At 55.8% G+C, this 15,449-nt stretch overlaps 1 protein-coding gene across 12 annotated transcripts in view; it reads right to left on the bottom strand.

Annotated features, from left to right (window-relative positions):
• CASZ1 (castor zinc finger 1) overlaps nucleotides 1-15,449 on the bottom strand; it is a 279,324-nt gene that overhangs the window by 36,999 nt on the left and 226,876 nt on the right. For all 12 annotated transcript variants that reach the window (XM_066982071.1, XM_066982072.1, XM_066982074.1 and 9 more), the window contains 3 exons: nucleotides 12,135-12,704; nucleotides 4,957-5,797; nucleotides 2,681-2,749 (listed from right to left, as the gene is read on the bottom strand). In XM_066982071.1, the coding sequence (XP_066838172.1) occupies nucleotides 2,681-2,749; nucleotides 4,957-5,797; nucleotides 12,135-12,704 (1,480 nt within the window). The remainder of the gene's footprint in view (nucleotides 1-2,680; nucleotides 2,750-4,956; nucleotides 5,798-12,134; nucleotides 12,705-15,449) is intronic.

Raw genomic sequence — 15,449 nt, 5'->3', positions numbered from 1 at the left:
TGCGAACGCAGCAGAGATGCCAGCTGCAGCAGAAGAAGGGCCAGGCACCAAAGCAATCTGCCTGGATGGGATGAGTTACTTGGAGCATCCTAACAGGAGCCGCTCACAGGCTCAGCTCCAAAGGCATCAGCTAAGCGAGCTCCCCGGCCCTTCAAAGTCTTACCCGGCCCGCCACGTGCCCCGGCAGGGGTGTGTGTGTGTGTGTGAGTGTGTGTGCATGGGTGGGAGTGGTTGTGGCTGTGTTTGTGGGGCGCCCAGCGCAGGAAGGGAGCGGCGGGCGCTCGACCACGCTCAGCGCCTGGGGAAGGAGGGAAGCGGCACGCACAGCACCACGGGGCGAGTCTGCTCCTCCAGTCTGCAGGGCTAGGCTCCTAAAGGGTTATATTTATCCTCTGTTTCTTCTGACACTTGAAACAGTTCAAAGCTATTAATTTTTAAAGCACAGCATCTGTTTAGCTTTTCCCTAACAGGAAAGCTCACACAGCACACACTCGCTTACACGCACACACACGCGCCCATTTCCATGCCCGTGCTCTGAGGTACATCGACACCCCGATTCGTTTACATGAACGTACCCGCAATTTCCATGCACACGAGCAGGCACAAGCGCACACACACCTGATTGCAAACTCGCAGCCCATTTCAGCACACCGCTATGCAAATCCAGACTCCTAAGTTGTGCGCACAGGCACAGAGATTCTTTTTCACAAGTGCAACTCCCTCCCCCTTCCCTTACTTTAATCTCTTCACTTTTTTTTTTTTTTTTTTTGCCAGAAAGAACTAGTCTCGATCTGGCAAGAGTTGGAACGAAAAACCAAGATAAATAAATAATAATAAAAATAATAAATAAAGAAGTCAGCATGCTTAGTGAGTGTTTACAGACTCATTACCCTGTAACGATGATGTGAAAGAAGGAAGAAAAAAACCCACCCCAATTACAAGGGGGGGAGGAAACCCACACAGAAATAAATATTTAAGCAAGTGCTGCCAGAAGCACCATCTGCTGAGGCACTAATAATAATAATAATAATTTTTTCTGTGGTCTTTTTTTTTTTAATTATAAATATAGAGGAAAAAAAAAACACAAAAAAACAACCCAACCCAAACTAGCTAAGTAAGAGGTTTTGTTTTGTTGTGTGAGAGAATGGATTATCCCTGGGCAGCTTTTGGCAGTGGCTTTGGCAAACTCATTAAGCTAATTATGCAGTGCAGACATACAGTGTCGTGTCTCTCTCCCCCCCCACCCCCTTGATTTTAAGGCTTTAAACTGTTTTTAAAATTGTGTGTAAATTGAAGGGAAGTGGCTGTGCTGCCAACGGGCGGCTTGCGGAGCTTTCTGAGCAGGATGTGGTGTCCCTGAGCTATCTCAGAAGCCTCCCTCGGTTACCTGCCTGACCCCGGGGAAGGGGCTTGCAGAGCGCTCCGAGGCGTGGATGTGGTCGCGTTTACACAGGGCTCTGCTTCAGAGGGGAACCGGGGACAGAGAGAGTGGCATCGCCTCTCCCCCTGCAACCTCTGAGCAAAACCGAGCTCCGTCTCAGCAATAAAAGGGCGCTGCTGCTCCTGCCCCACGCTGAGCTGGGCTCAGAGCCCTGCTCTCGTTCCCAGACCCTCCCAGGAGGCGGCGAGGTGCCGATGTGTGTGCAAACGTCCTCTCTTCCCATGTGGGCTTCTGCCCCCTTCTCCTGCATCACGGGTTTGGGCAAAAGGGCTGCAGGGGCATCGCCTTTGGGTCCGTTCCTGCTTCCCCTGCCCACGTGCCGAATCCTCCCTTGCAGCTCCCCAGCAGCTGGCTGCCCCCAGGGAGCTTCTGCAGATGCCAGCAAGGTGGGGAAGCACACTGCACGCTCCCCTCCCCGCTTGCTAGGAAGTGCCCGAGTGCTGACGGGAGCAAACCCTTCAGTTTTATCTCTAGAGAGAAGGGTTTGCTTGTTTCCCTACCGGTGTCTTTCCGTAAACAAGGGGCTTGCATGGCTAGACCCATGGCAGGGGAGGATCCAGCAGGCCAGGAGCAGGGGCTGATGAGCGACAAAAGAGGCAGGGGTTGTGCAATAACCTCCTCTGTCCCTGGTGGCATTACTCTGTGCACCGCTGCAGCCTGGGCTCCCTCTCAGCATCGCTCATTCCTTGTCCAGAGCTGAGCTGAGGTGCCCCAGCCCGCACCTTGCTAACGGAGGGTTTCTCAAATAAAGGAACCGCGAAATATTCTGGGATAAATATCCCCCACTGATGCCTAGACCTGCCTAAACCCAGTTCACTCGTGGATTCCTCCCAGCCTGGGTTCTCAGGGGCGAGATGTTCTCTGCTCGCCTCCCGTGGGCACTGGACGTGGCAGGGGGAAGAGGCAGGAGCTGGCAGAGCAACGGGCACAGCCTGACAGCTAGGAGACGGCGCTCCCATTTACATCACGGGCTTCTGCAGGGAAACATTTTTCCACTATTTGTCACAACGTCTAACAGCTCTGGGGAGCCGAGCATGCTCTTGGCATGCCTGTACACCTCTCACAGCTACTGCTCTCCCAGGCAGGGGAACAGAGCGAGCACAGATGCCAGAGGGAAATGGAAGTGCCAAGGGCTGGTTTAAACACTTGGCCCAGATGGACAAGACCTCCTGTCTCCCCCCACCGCTCCACCCTCGTCCTTCCAGCCCTCTCCCCAAGAAAGTCCAGAGTTTTGCCTACCTGGCAATATACTTCTGGTAAATATTTACATCTTCGCTGACGGCTGGTTTGTCAGTGGGTAATCCGTTCCTAGTGAGAAACACACAGGGCAGAGCTGGTTAGCGGAGGGACAGGGCACAGCCGCGCTCCTGGTTTCACTCTCACACATCGAGGTAACTGGCTACCCACATGCGAACCTGGGATGGCCACGGGAAGACCAAGACCTCCCTGAGCACCCTGCGATACCGCCCGTATTTGCACAGATGAGGCATTTACGTACTTTAATCACTGAAAACAACCAAACAGCACCCAAATGCCAGATGAGCTTGGGTGACTAGGCACCGTTAGGAAGCAGACAGAAGTTGCATCCTCCTCTCCCTCTGCTCCTGCTCATGACAACTCTGCAGCCTGCTTTAACAAGGACACCTTTGCCCAAGGTTTGCTTGGAGTAAGATGAGCTCAGGGCATGTTCGTAGCATTAGATGGCAGAGTTACAACCCACGGCTGGGATATGAGTGTATGTGCGAGAGGGGGGGGGTAATTCCTGCCAGGTTTTTGGGCCCAGGGGGGTCTGGAGGGGAAGGCAGGTCCCAGACAGCAGGTAGCACTTCCTCCACCAGCACAGTTAACGAGCTGCCTTCCTTTAGCACAAAACCCTGTGTCTGGCAGGCAGCCTGAAGGAGAAGGATCAGTGCCACTCCTGTGCTCCCACGTGTGATGAGGGGACCGGGGACAGCCAGGCTGCCCCCCAGGTCACCCCCCAGCCCCACCACCATGCCCCAGCCAAGGCAGTCCTGTGGCACGGGAGGAGGGATCACCATGGTGCTGCAAACCCCATCCGCAGGCGGCAGGAAATGAGCACGAGAAAGGAAATCAGACTGGGATCCCAGTGCAACGCAGAGGCAGACGAGCGGAGGCTCGCAGCCCCCGCGCACAGCTCGACGGTGGCCGCGGCGCAGCCGGCAGCTGAGCGCCCTGGAGACTCGTCAGGCACAGAGCCCCTGGCCACGTCACCCATCACAACAAGGCACTGTGCCTACAGGAATATTTACAGCAGTGGTTTTTAGTAAGAGCAGTCGCTGCCTGCCATCTGGAGCACGTACCAGGTTCATCCTGAGCGGGGACCAGATGCGAACGGCAGTAATCCTTTACCCTCTGCCACAAACCCAACCCAAGGAGCCCCCACACCTGTCTGCAGGAGGCAGGGAGATGACTGCTCCACGGGGAGGGTGGGAAATGTGCGAGGGGCGATGCACACTTGCCTGAGTGCCAAGAGCAGCCACGTGAGGATTCAGCCCAAGTCCTCCCAACAGTAAGGACAAGCAAATCCAAACCACCAGAACAAAACAGGCAAGTGCCTCCCTCCCTGCTTGCAGCCTGACTCGGATAAATCAGAGGACTGTAAGATCGGAAGGGTCTATTAGGCAGAATTAGACCCTTTTTCAGGAGGCAGCACAGGTTTCAGGACCCCCACCAGCCCCGGTGCTCTCACCGCCCCTCGGCATTAATGCAGCATGGTGTTGTGCCTGTGCCCCTCGGTACACCACCAGCTTTCCTGCAGCTCCCACCTCTGGAAGCCAAGCTACAAAGGAGGCCAAGGTTTGGCAAGGCCTTTGGCTATCTCCATTCAGTCCACAGCATCACTGCAAAGATTGCCAGCAATGTATGTGTAGGAGGTTATTAGTGGTAATTGGGCTAATGAGTTTGCCCAGTCTGAGGGGTAATTGAATCACCTCTATTTGTGTAAGGAACAAGCAAATTGAGAAGACACAGGCCTGGTCCCACAAAAGTATGTATATGCCTAACTCCTATGAAAATTAATGGGAATTAGGCACTAAAATGTCTTCAGTGGTCTGGGATGCACAAAAGGCCCTATCTTGCCAACAGCCAGCAGAGTTTTGCCATCGAGTTAGATGGCAGCAAGGATCAGGTTCTCCTACAGCCATGGCTGGCTGCCTGGGGCACTGGAGGAAGAAGGAAGGAAGCAGTTACGATCTCGACCTCAGAGTGCTGACAGCACCACGTCCCCTTATCTGTCCTTTCAGCATATAACCCCAGGAGCTAGTGGGCTCTGGATTCATGGCTGTGACTGCAGAAGGCAGGCCACAGCCTCAGTGTAAACGAGACAAATGGAGATGTAAGGTTGACAGAGGAACAGACACAGAGCAAGCAGAAACAGCTCATTAACAGTGCAGCATTTATCACCACACCAGCCGTAATTTGCCCCTGATCCACACACAGACGTTAGGCACAAACCATCACTAATACACAGCTAAGAACAGTGGGAGGACACTTACTTTACTGTAGAGACGGTTCCAGTTGTGATGGAGTCTGTCTTGGAGAAAGTTGACTTCAGGTACTCGGGAGTGTTGAATGGCAATGAGACGGACTGCTCTGGGCCGGCCACGGGCGTGCTGCTGGGGGTGCTGGCGAGGGGAGCAGGGGCCAGGCTGGGTGTCGGAGCTTTTACTGGAGTAAGCTTCTGAATGTTCCTCACGTCGTACTTGGACGGGCGGCCCACCTTGCCTGTCTTGAAGGCGATGGCTCCTCCCATATCTGGGCTTCCTTCTCCAGGCTTGAAGAGGTGCAAGTACTTGACGTTTTCTAGGTCGTACTTGGAGGCCTTCTTGTACGTGTTGCCGTTCTGTGGCCTGATGCTCTCACCCGTCTTCAGCTTCTGAATGAAGAAGTCGTATTTGGAGGCCCGCGACATCAGGCCCTGCATCTGGGAACTGCTTGGAGAGGGCAGCGGCAGGATGGTGGCTTTGGTCTCCGTCAGCAGGGAGGCATCTGGACCTGGCACCCGGATGGGCTGCGACAGCACTGAGGAACCTTCCTTGCCCAGCTTGGAGCCCAGCTCCTCAGATTTGGCCAAGTGCATGGGCCAAGAGAGCTGCTCTCCAGCCTTGAGCTTGCGGATGTACTCCTCGTACTTGGAGAAGCGGGCTCGTTTGCTCATGGCGTCCTCGCCGGAGAGAGAGGCCGCGGTGGCGGTGGCCTCTGAGGTAGCAGCGTTCAGCTTGTCGAAGCTGATCTTGCGGGCCAGCTCGTCCCGCATGTTCTGATCATCGTAGCCGAACATGCCCAGGAACTCATTCATGGTGGTGGCGGCATAGTCTCGCAGCGATGAAGCTTCCCCTACAGAGAACCAGAGGGAGAGAGTCACGCAAGGGGCTGATTTTTCTTCTTCTCCTCCTATACCAGCACTGGAAGCGGGGAGGGGGGGCAAGGGAAGAGGGGAACATGATCTACTGACGTTTGGCTCACTTGTTAGGTTTTACGACTCTTAAATTAATTTGTTTTAAAAAAAAAAGTAATTAATACTGGGGTAAAATAAAAAGAGTTCATCAATGCCAGGAAAATCAATTTCCTAAATGTTCTAGCCGATGGCTTTTCAGTACATTAAACAAAGTTTCATAAATGTCTCTGCACTCTTGCCTTGGCCTAATATGAAGAAAAAGTAATTTTACTGGAAGTGAGACCAACGCCGATACGCCGGGGTTTGTGCGGTTCTGTCCTTGTGTGCGGGTGCACATGGACGGAGCAGGCGGAGGACAGGGGCAGGGGTGCCCACGGAGCGGGGCCGTGAGCGGTGGGGCCGGGCAGCCGGCGTGACACGGGGCACGGCGATGTGTGGGGTGCAGCAGGAGGGGTGCAGAAGGGAAGTGGCAGAGGTGGTGATGGATTAAGGCAGGGGCAGAGCGGCGAAGGCTACGTGCCTGAGCAGCACTGAGGAGCGGGGAAGGAGTGGGGAAGGGAAGGCAAGACAAAGACAGGGTCGTTCCCCACAGCCGTTGCAGTCCTTCCCCTCCCCGGCCATTCTGTGAGGTTTCTTTTCAGCCAGCTTGCTCCCTTCCTTCTCAGTCCCAATGACTGGGGAGCTCCTTGCCATGTCCCGAGGGGCAGCAGTTCAGCAAAGGCAATGGAAACGCGCTGGCAGCATCCTGGGCAGCCAGGAACAGCTTCCAGTAAGAGAAGGAAAGGGAAAAGAAGTCCATGCAGGTGCAAAATGTATCCAAGCCTTCTCCCCACCAGGATTTGGGCTGGGGACAGGAGCCCCTGATGTGGGCTCCAGAGGGAGGGACAGCCTGTTCCTGCAGCATGGGGCAGGGAAGGCTGCTCTGCCGGGGGGCACAGGGAGGCTGAGCCAACACCGCCTGCCTCCGGTCTCCTCCTCCCTCCCCTGCTCCCCCAGCAGCCTCCCAGGCCACCGGGAGGGGAAGAACACACATCTGGAGGTCACCCAATATCAGTGGAAAGGAGGAAATAAAGATCGCCCTGACGTGGCAGCTTGGACTCATTTAGGCTTCAGTCTGACACAGCGTTCCTCCTCCTCCTCCTCCTCCTCCTCTCCCTCTTGCTCTCTCCTGCAGAGCAAAGATTTACTGTGTGCAGGAGTCCTTCAAACCTCCCTCGTCATCTTTTCCACTCCCTCCCTCGAGCTCCCAGGGGCAAGCAGGCTCCCACGGCCAGCACCAGCAGGTGCCTCGGCAGCAGGTGGAGGTTTGGGCACTGGGTCCAGAGCTCAAACCCAATCACTGCTGACTTGAAGCACGGTTGAAAAGGAAAGCATCAAGCCACAGAACTGGTCAATGGATCCAAAGCATGAGAACGGACCCCTGGGAGCTGGGATCTGACAACCTGGGACACATTTACACGAGCACTTCTGCACACACCAGTCCCAGTCAGTGAGCAAAGCCACAGCTCAGCAGCCACCAGCTTGCATGAACCTGTGTCTGTGGGACTATGCGGAGGAAGAGGCTCCCTGAAACAGGCACTGAAACGTGCACAACCATGAGAGTCACATTCCTGAGTCAATACTTTTCCAAAGCCATCGAAATTATCCTTCACACACACATTTGATTTAATGAAATTAAATCATTCCGTCTTGCTTTCAGGTTGTTCTCTTTTCTACCTCTCCTCTCCACCTCCATCTTAGTGTAACCCTATGAGCAATAAAGGTGATTAATCCCAAGAAATCCCTGATGGGTCTAACAAGTGTTACAAAAAGACTCCGTTTATGTTAAATCTGTGTCCTCTGTTCTGCTCTTCCTCTTTCTGGACCTGTACAAATCCCCCAGCCTCCTTCCCAATTCCTGACTTCCAAGCCCTGCACAGAAAACCCTAGCCAGCCTGGGCCAAACTGCAAGGGGAGAAAGCTCACCACAGATGGGATCCAAAAGGAAATTCAACTATCAGGTGTGATTTTTGCTGGCTTTAACAGCTGCCTTGAGCAACAAGCCAGCCCTTTCCCTTCTTTCTCCTGATGTGCAGCACACAAGCCCCAGCACGTAGCTGGGACCCTCCCCAGTCCCACATCTCCAGTCGGTTCTGCAGATCCCAGTGCAGCTCAGGCCCCACAGATTTACAAACCCAGAGAAGATATTCAAGGAAGCCTAGCATTTTCTTCTAATACTGGGAAAAGCAAAATGCTGTAGGAGACCAGCTCCTTTCTAAATTTCTCTCTTCTGCACATTTGGTGTTGGAAAGCATCTTTGGTACCCATGTGGCTAGACCTCAGACAGTACAACTAGATGCACTACCCAAAACCACGAAGGAAGATGATTTTTCAGGTCTTTTTTTGAGCTTTGCAAGGTCCACGCATAAGTTCGGGTTTCAGTACCCTCGATTTAACCCCTCATCCCCCAAACCAGCTTGCTTTCTGCCCCTCCGTTGCTCAAGTTTGGCTCTGGGTGACTGCAGCCCCCTGACTGCAACGCCCTCCCTGATGAGTGGTGCTGCAGGGAGCTCTGTGGTTCCTCACCCCGTTTGAGAGGGAGCCCTGGCCAGTTCCCCCTGCCCAGCGAGCACACCCTCACTCACCCAGCACGAGGCCACCAGCACATCCCCTAAAGCCACAACAACCTGCATTTGCTTGCAGGGTGGCTAGCCAGAGGGCTAGAGGCTCTCCTGGTGGAGGCACCCAGGGAAGGGCTCACCACGAAGAGGCTGAGACCCAGCCAACCCCTCACTGTCACCGACAGACAGCTCCCCCCGGACCCCCGGCAGGCAGAAGTGAGGCAGAAGGACAGCGGCTGGGAAACAAAATCCCTGCGCCAAGTGCGCAGCCCTCCCCCTGCGTCGCATTTTTTCTCTCCCCTTCTGTGTGATAACAAAAGGGCTCCCTCTCCCCTCGCTGCCGCTCTCCATTTGTGGGCATTGCCAAAGAGCAGAGATCCCCGTGTCTCGGAGCAGCTATCGTATCACAAAGGATCCGGAGCTAGCAAAAAAAAAAAAAAAATAGGGGGGGGCTAAAAATAGCCTGCAGCAGCACACTATATATGGAAGGAAAAGCAAAACAGCCCAAATGGAGAGCAAGGTCTGGGTCCTGGGGGATGGGGCATCCCGGCTCTGTCCTGCAGTCTGCTTGGGAGGGGAAACGTGGAAATTCGGGGGCTGGAGAAACTGGCACTCGTCGTGCGTGTTCTCCCAAGCGGAGTCTCCCCAGGAAATTTTGGAGAGAAAGCCCTCCTTGCTGAGAGCAGGGCCAGCGTTCCCCTTCTGAGGGACGCAGCCAACAGGCTAAGAAAAGAAAGGAAAACTTTGAGAGCTTGCACAGGGGGAAGCTCCCGGTGACTGCTTTAGCCCAGTATGCGAGTAACGGGCAGAGAGAAGAGCATGGGATCGTGTAGGAAAATCTCCTGGGTATGCGTGCAGCAGCGAGGGGTTGTAGGAAGGGATCTCTGTCAGAGCCTGCACGGGGAAGTCTGAATGCTATATATAAATGTGTGTGCAGCAGCACGGGTCAGTCAGGGAGCAGGAGAGGTGTGTGAATGAAGGAGGAAACGCATCTGCATGTCCAGGTCAGAGGCTGACACCCGTCTCCTGATGGACGCCAGCTTTGCAGCTCCTGAACAGCTTTCCCAGCTGATCGGGAGGGAGGAACATAAGGCAAGGCTCAGCACTGACTCCTCGGTCCCTTGTTTTCAATGGGTGGCTCAGGACAAGAAACAGGGGCCCCACATGTGCACCTTCTCCATGGTTATAGCCCATCTTATTTCAAGTAGGACGAGGATCACTCCCCCCAACCGACCAAGAAAGCCCCGCTAGATGCAGGATCTGGTTTCCTGCATGGCTGCTGCTTTTTGCCCAAAAAAAGCTGACCAAAAGCAGCACAAGCCCAGCTTTAAATGCAGCTGAGCCCTCTCGGCTCTGTGTCCTCAGAGAGCAATGGGCACCCAGAGCCTTCAAAGCTGGGTTCTGCCACAAGTCCCTCAAAGCCACACCGAGAGGGTGGGCAGAGCTGTGCTCCTCTCCCGGAAGCCTCCCACCACCCCCCAAGGCACAGGAAAGAACTCCTCTGGGGTGCAGGCAGTCCCAAACCCCGTGGCAGTAATTTACCTTGCACCCAGTAACACCAAAGGGACTTGGTGGTGAACAGCTTCGAGTCCATTTTCTGGTGCACAGCTTCTGAAGAGGAGAACTTTGTCCCCTCCAACACAAGAGAGGCTTCGCTCTGTGCTTTCCAGGGAAATGTCACCATCGACGTTAGCACCGGGCTTCTCGAAACACATGCTCAAGACCTAGCAGCACGTCCCTTTGCCAGGCAAAACCTAAATGGGGTAAACCTGACCCTGCACCTGCCACTACCTGCCCTAAATATAAACGAGCCTCCAGCCCCCCATGACTGCTTACACATTTTTGTGTAATCCCCTGACAATACAGCCCTAGAAAAGCATTTTACTGAGAACTCCTACCTGACAAGAGACCTCTTCTTTTTCATTTTCCACAGGTTGGCAACATATTTTTACAGCCTAGGTTCCCCTCCTTTTAGTTTTCGTGGCAAAGAAAAGCTGCAAATGCGGGCTAAAGGGAATTAAAACAAACTGAAAACTGAGTCCAGGCACAATCACCTTGTGTCTGGGAACGACAAGGGCTTTCCTATCAAAGGAAACTGAAGGTCACACTTTTCCTCATTGATCTTGCAATGTTTGTTAATTACTCTGTCACTGATGTGGCGAAGGATAATTAAACAGCTCTGTTTATATCTTATATGCATAATTATGTGCGCTGCCACTGAACTCGTGAAGACTAGAGAATGTGCCTCTCCAGAAGGGGAACGGACAGACGGAGATGAGTTTCGGCTGCATTATTAACAGGAGGAGGAAAACACGGGCACACACAAAAGGAGGAAAGTTTGATGGATTCACAAAGTGCTGGGATCAGGGGAGGGGTGTGCGCAGGTGGAGCAGATTAGGGGGAGATCTTTCAATTACGGCTCCAACCCAGCTGAGTGACAAATCAGGGGGAGGGAGCTGCTCTGCCCGAATAGCAAGCATTCAATCTGCCCTAAGCTTTTACCGAGGCTTAGCGTTCATATGGCCCCCAAAAATCAATCTGGGGGGACCTGGGTATCAGAAAATGAGCAAGAAACTCAGCTGGGGCTTTCCCCGGTAGCTCTTGCTGATTTCAGCTTTTGAATGAGCCACAGAAAAAAAAAAAGCAGGAGCTATTTGAAAATAAGAAATGCGCACACAGCCTGGGGGAAAACCGGCAACCGCGCGCGAGTCAGCATCCAGCCCAGAGCGGGCGGTGCTGGAGCCGGGGCTGCGTGCTGGACGTCTCTGTTACAGGCTGCTATTTGATGCCAAGAAAGGGGAATTTGGGTAAAACCAGGGGATGATGAAGGAAGGATAAGAAGAAAGTTAGCACTACATAGGAGCTTGCTCCACACTTGCTGATGGTAGCACAGCCCCGAGCAGCTCAGGGTGAGAGCTGAGGCTCAGCACTGCCTGACTGCCAGGGATTTAAGGACACAGCGTCCATGCACAGGGGGGTGCAGACACCCTGGGTTTGCTCGGGCACACCCTGGCTGTCACATCCTGCAACGCTGGCCCCGTCCAATAAAGACAGGAGAAATGGGAATGCTGGTGAGGATGGCTCCCGGCTCTGCAGGCAGCCCCACGGCAGCGTGCACCGTGCCGAGATGCAGGATGAGTTCTGGTGTCCTCCGGCCCTCAGATCCCACAGCCAGCTCTCGGCTCAGGGTCAATCACTGCTGTGCAAGGTGCAACCGGTGGGCACGAGTGTGTTTACACACCCTGCCCACACCGTACAGCCAGGGTGCGTGTGAACACGTTGCAGAATCCACCAGGGATTTGCCATGAGGGCACGATTTTATTTTATTTTTTCCATGCAGAAAAATATGACCAGGAAACAACACACAACGCAGTTATCCCCATGTGAATTGCATGAAGGAGTCTAGGGAAGGAGACCTACTCTACCACGGGATCTACAGTCTGGGAAGAGTCACCCAGACACGTCCACCCTGCGCACACCCCGCTGAGGAAGGGCACTGAGCAAACTGGGCACGGTCCCAAGAGGAAACACGCAGCAGGGAGGCAGGCATCTGCTGGGGGATTCGGGATCCTCCACCCCTCTCCTCCAGCCAGCAGGTACCCAGCAGTTCAGCCTCTTCCCCAGAACACGCAGCCGAGGAGCTGCCCCGCGCAGGGGTGGGTGGCAGGGGGCTTACCTGAGGCCGTTCCTGCCCCCAGCTTGGAGGCCGCCTCGCCGCTGGAGGCCCGGTAGGCATCGTCCTTGGAGGCCGTCCCGTCGGAGTCCCTGTCGTCCAGGAAGGCGCCATCCTGAGAGCCCCTCAGCGCGTCCGCCTCGTCCCCGTTGTCTTCCTCATCGCTGCAGCCCTTGGGCTGCACCATGTAAACCCCTTCGGGGGGCACCTCCGCGCTCTCGGCGCCCTTACACTCCTTGCCCTCGGCCCGCCCCAGCAAGGGCTCCTCGTTGTACTCCCCGTTCACCCACTTCTCGATCACCTCCCTCCTCTTGTCCTCCTCGATCTTCTGCACGCGGCTGAGTCCGTCCGAAAACTCAGTCCCCGGCTCCTTGGTCCCGGGCTGAGGCAGGTCCTTGTTGCTGCTCTCCCGCTGCGGCCCCTTGTCCGCGCGTGCCTGCTCGGCTCCCCCGTGGTCGAAGACGACCTGGCGGCTCAGCTTGGCACAGATTGCATTTAGCTTCAGGCCGCCTTTGCGCTTGGCAGCCATTGTGGGTTTTCCTGAGGTTGCGTCAGTGCATATAGTTCTTTCAGCTGGAAAGAGAGAGGGGGAAGAAGCGAGGAAGGGCATTAGAGGGATCGGGACATCCGGAACCCAAGCAGCAAATGGCTGCTCCCAACCCGGCGCCGTCGCGCGTGGCCGTGGCCGTGCTGTGAAGGGTGGGACTGCCACCTCTTCCTAAGCGCCGAGCCCCCAACCTGCCCGTCCCAACGAGGCCGCCGGCCTCAAGGCAGAGGCAGGCGTTTATGCTGGGACTGAACTGGGCCCAAAAGGCCCCCAACACCCCAGGCAGGTGAGCGTAGTGCGGCTCAGCCATCACGCCTGCCTTGGAGGACATGGTGCTGCCTCCTTCAAACCACAGCACCTGCCTCAAGCCCCCGTCTCCATCCCCCAAATGACACCAGGCAGCAACTGCACCCCAACACCTGGGGCAGGGAACAGCCTCCCAGTCTAACCCTAGGGATGGTGAGGAGCTCACTTCATGGGCTCAGAGAAGAGAACCAGTACTGAGCAGGGAGAACCAGTATGGATGATGGGAGCGCTGGGAAGTGCCCGTGCTGCAGCCCCAGCCTGGTGTGTGGCAGCCAAGTGGGAGAAAATCGCCCGGGGCTGGCATCAGTTGATCAGGCCCCGTTGCTCCCTCTGCTCTCACACACACAGGAAATTCTGCTCTCGCACTTCCCAGCACAATCAGCTAATTAGTGTGGGTTTGTTATTTTAATGTAGTTTATTCATATGTGACAGCTAGTAAAGGAGGGGTAAGAGAAAGTGGGGGGAGAAAGGAAGAAGGTAAGGTCTTAACTTCAAGGTCACGGAGAATCTTGAACTAAATGGTCCCTATCACGGAGTCACTTGCATAATTATTGCACCAACAATTAGCAAGGCTCAATCACAAATAAAAGCAAAACCCTGATTCTAAAGTAGCTGCGCTGTCTCATTTCTCTTTTTATTTACGGTCCCCGCAAGAGGCACGCAGACTGGGAGGGGTTAAAGGCCCCAAGGCAAGAGCCGGGCCTTGCAGCCGGGCCCTCCCCGCCCGGTGCCACCACAGACCCCACTCTGTGTCCCCGGGCTCAGGAAGAGCACCCCTGAAGTGCTGGGGACACACATCCCACTGGGCACATCGCTGGACGTGTCCCCAAGCTGTGCTCTCGGACAGCGTGTCCGGCTGGAAGAGGGACCTGTCCCACGGGACCGAGACGGGGAGTCCCTCGTGGCCACTCAGCCGGCACCTCCCTGTCACAGCCCGGAGGTGCAGCTCCACAGGAGTGCACCGAGATTAATCAGACCCCCTACAATGCATCCAGAAGCCATCGTGACAGCCCCTAATCCCATAACATGACAGCCCAATACAAACAGACTGAAACTTTAGACCTGCTGTCCAAGAGCCAGAGAGTGGCTGCTTAGCGTAAACTCCTGACAGCTTCAGACACGCTTCCCTGTCAAGGACTGCAAGGAAAATACCTCCCCCACCCCCCAACAAACCTATCAGCCCCCCATAAAAAGCGAGGCAAAATGTGCTCCTGCCCATTCCAATGGTGTTCCCCCCCTGACACCGAGCCCCCCATGCCCTCGTGCTTTCAGGCAGGGAAAGCACCTGCCTCCCCCGAGGGCATCCCTGCCCCTCCAGGAACGGGAGCTGCTCCCAAGCCACGTGCGTGCACCAGCAGCAAGCGTGGAGCCACACACGGTCGGGTTAAAGCCTCCCCTCTCCCCAAATCACCCCCCCGTACACCTCCCCACGCGCCTCCTTTCACACATCCCCCCGCCCCGCACGCAGCCCTCGCGCGTACAGATGGGCACCGGCAGGCACCCGTAACGCCGCCGAAGCCTCTGCGCGTTGGCACCTTCCCTTCCCATCACATTCCCGCTCTATTTAGGGCAGAAAGCGCAGGCCGATCCCGTGCGCCACGGGTACCACGTTGGGACTCTGCGGAGGCTGCTGCGAGCTCCAGCTGGAGCCCGGCCAGGACCCCGAGGGCTCGTGCTGGGGGGCTCGGCGAGGGGCCAGCGAGCCTCGCTGGGTGCAGGTGGCCGGGGTCGGGGCAGCCGCTGGCCCCGTTCCTGCCCGGTGCTTCCCCATCCCTGTTCCCACGACAGCCGGTGAGGATCAGCCCCGCTCGCAGCTGGGGTGACGGGGAGGGAGGCACGCAGCAACCCGCTGCCCCCCGCCCCGCGGCGACGGCAGGTCCCATTATTCTGGTCTGGAGGTGAGCAGCCAAGTGCGTGCACCAGACGGCAAATGAATATATAAATATTTATTCAAAGGAAGAGGGGAACAGACGTTCCCGAGGCTGCACTTGCTGCGTACGCAGCAGCTACAGGGAGCCTGCAACTTGTCTTCCATTCCTGGCCCCGCTGCTCCTGCACCCCGGCCTCGCCCCTCCGGCACCCGGCTCCTGCCCTTCCCTCCGCACCTCTCCTGCCCCCTCTCCCTTCTCCTCCCCAGGTGGGGTTTCTTTGAGCACGGCGATGCTCTTCTTTAACGTTTCGGGCATCTTTTCCTAAAGCCTATGTTAAAACTAAAGCAAGCTCAGAAAACTCCCCTTCCCCCTAACCTATGAAAGCAGCCCTCCCAGGGACCTTCCCGGGACAGGACGTGCTCTGGGGCAGCAGGACTCCATCCCGTGTATATCTCCGTCCCACCTGTGCACGTATGACCGCAGGGAATCACAACTCCCAGCTTCTTCTGCCAACTTTGCAACCAGCTCTCGGCAAGCCCAGACGCATCGCTTTATCTTTCCATCCCCTATTTCTTTGTCTCTGGAGCAGGAGGG

The sequence above is a fragment of the Anser cygnoides genome, chromosome 23 (assembly GCF_040182565.1).
Source record: "Anser cygnoides isolate HZ-2024a breed goose chromosome 23, Taihu_goose_T2T_genome, whole genome shotgun sequence".
Classification (NCBI taxonomy): Eukaryota; Metazoa; Chordata; class Aves; order Anseriformes; family Anatidae; genus Anser; species Anser cygnoides.
Note: the sequence above shows the minus strand (reverse complement) of the source record. Positions and strands in the feature narration are given on the sequence as shown.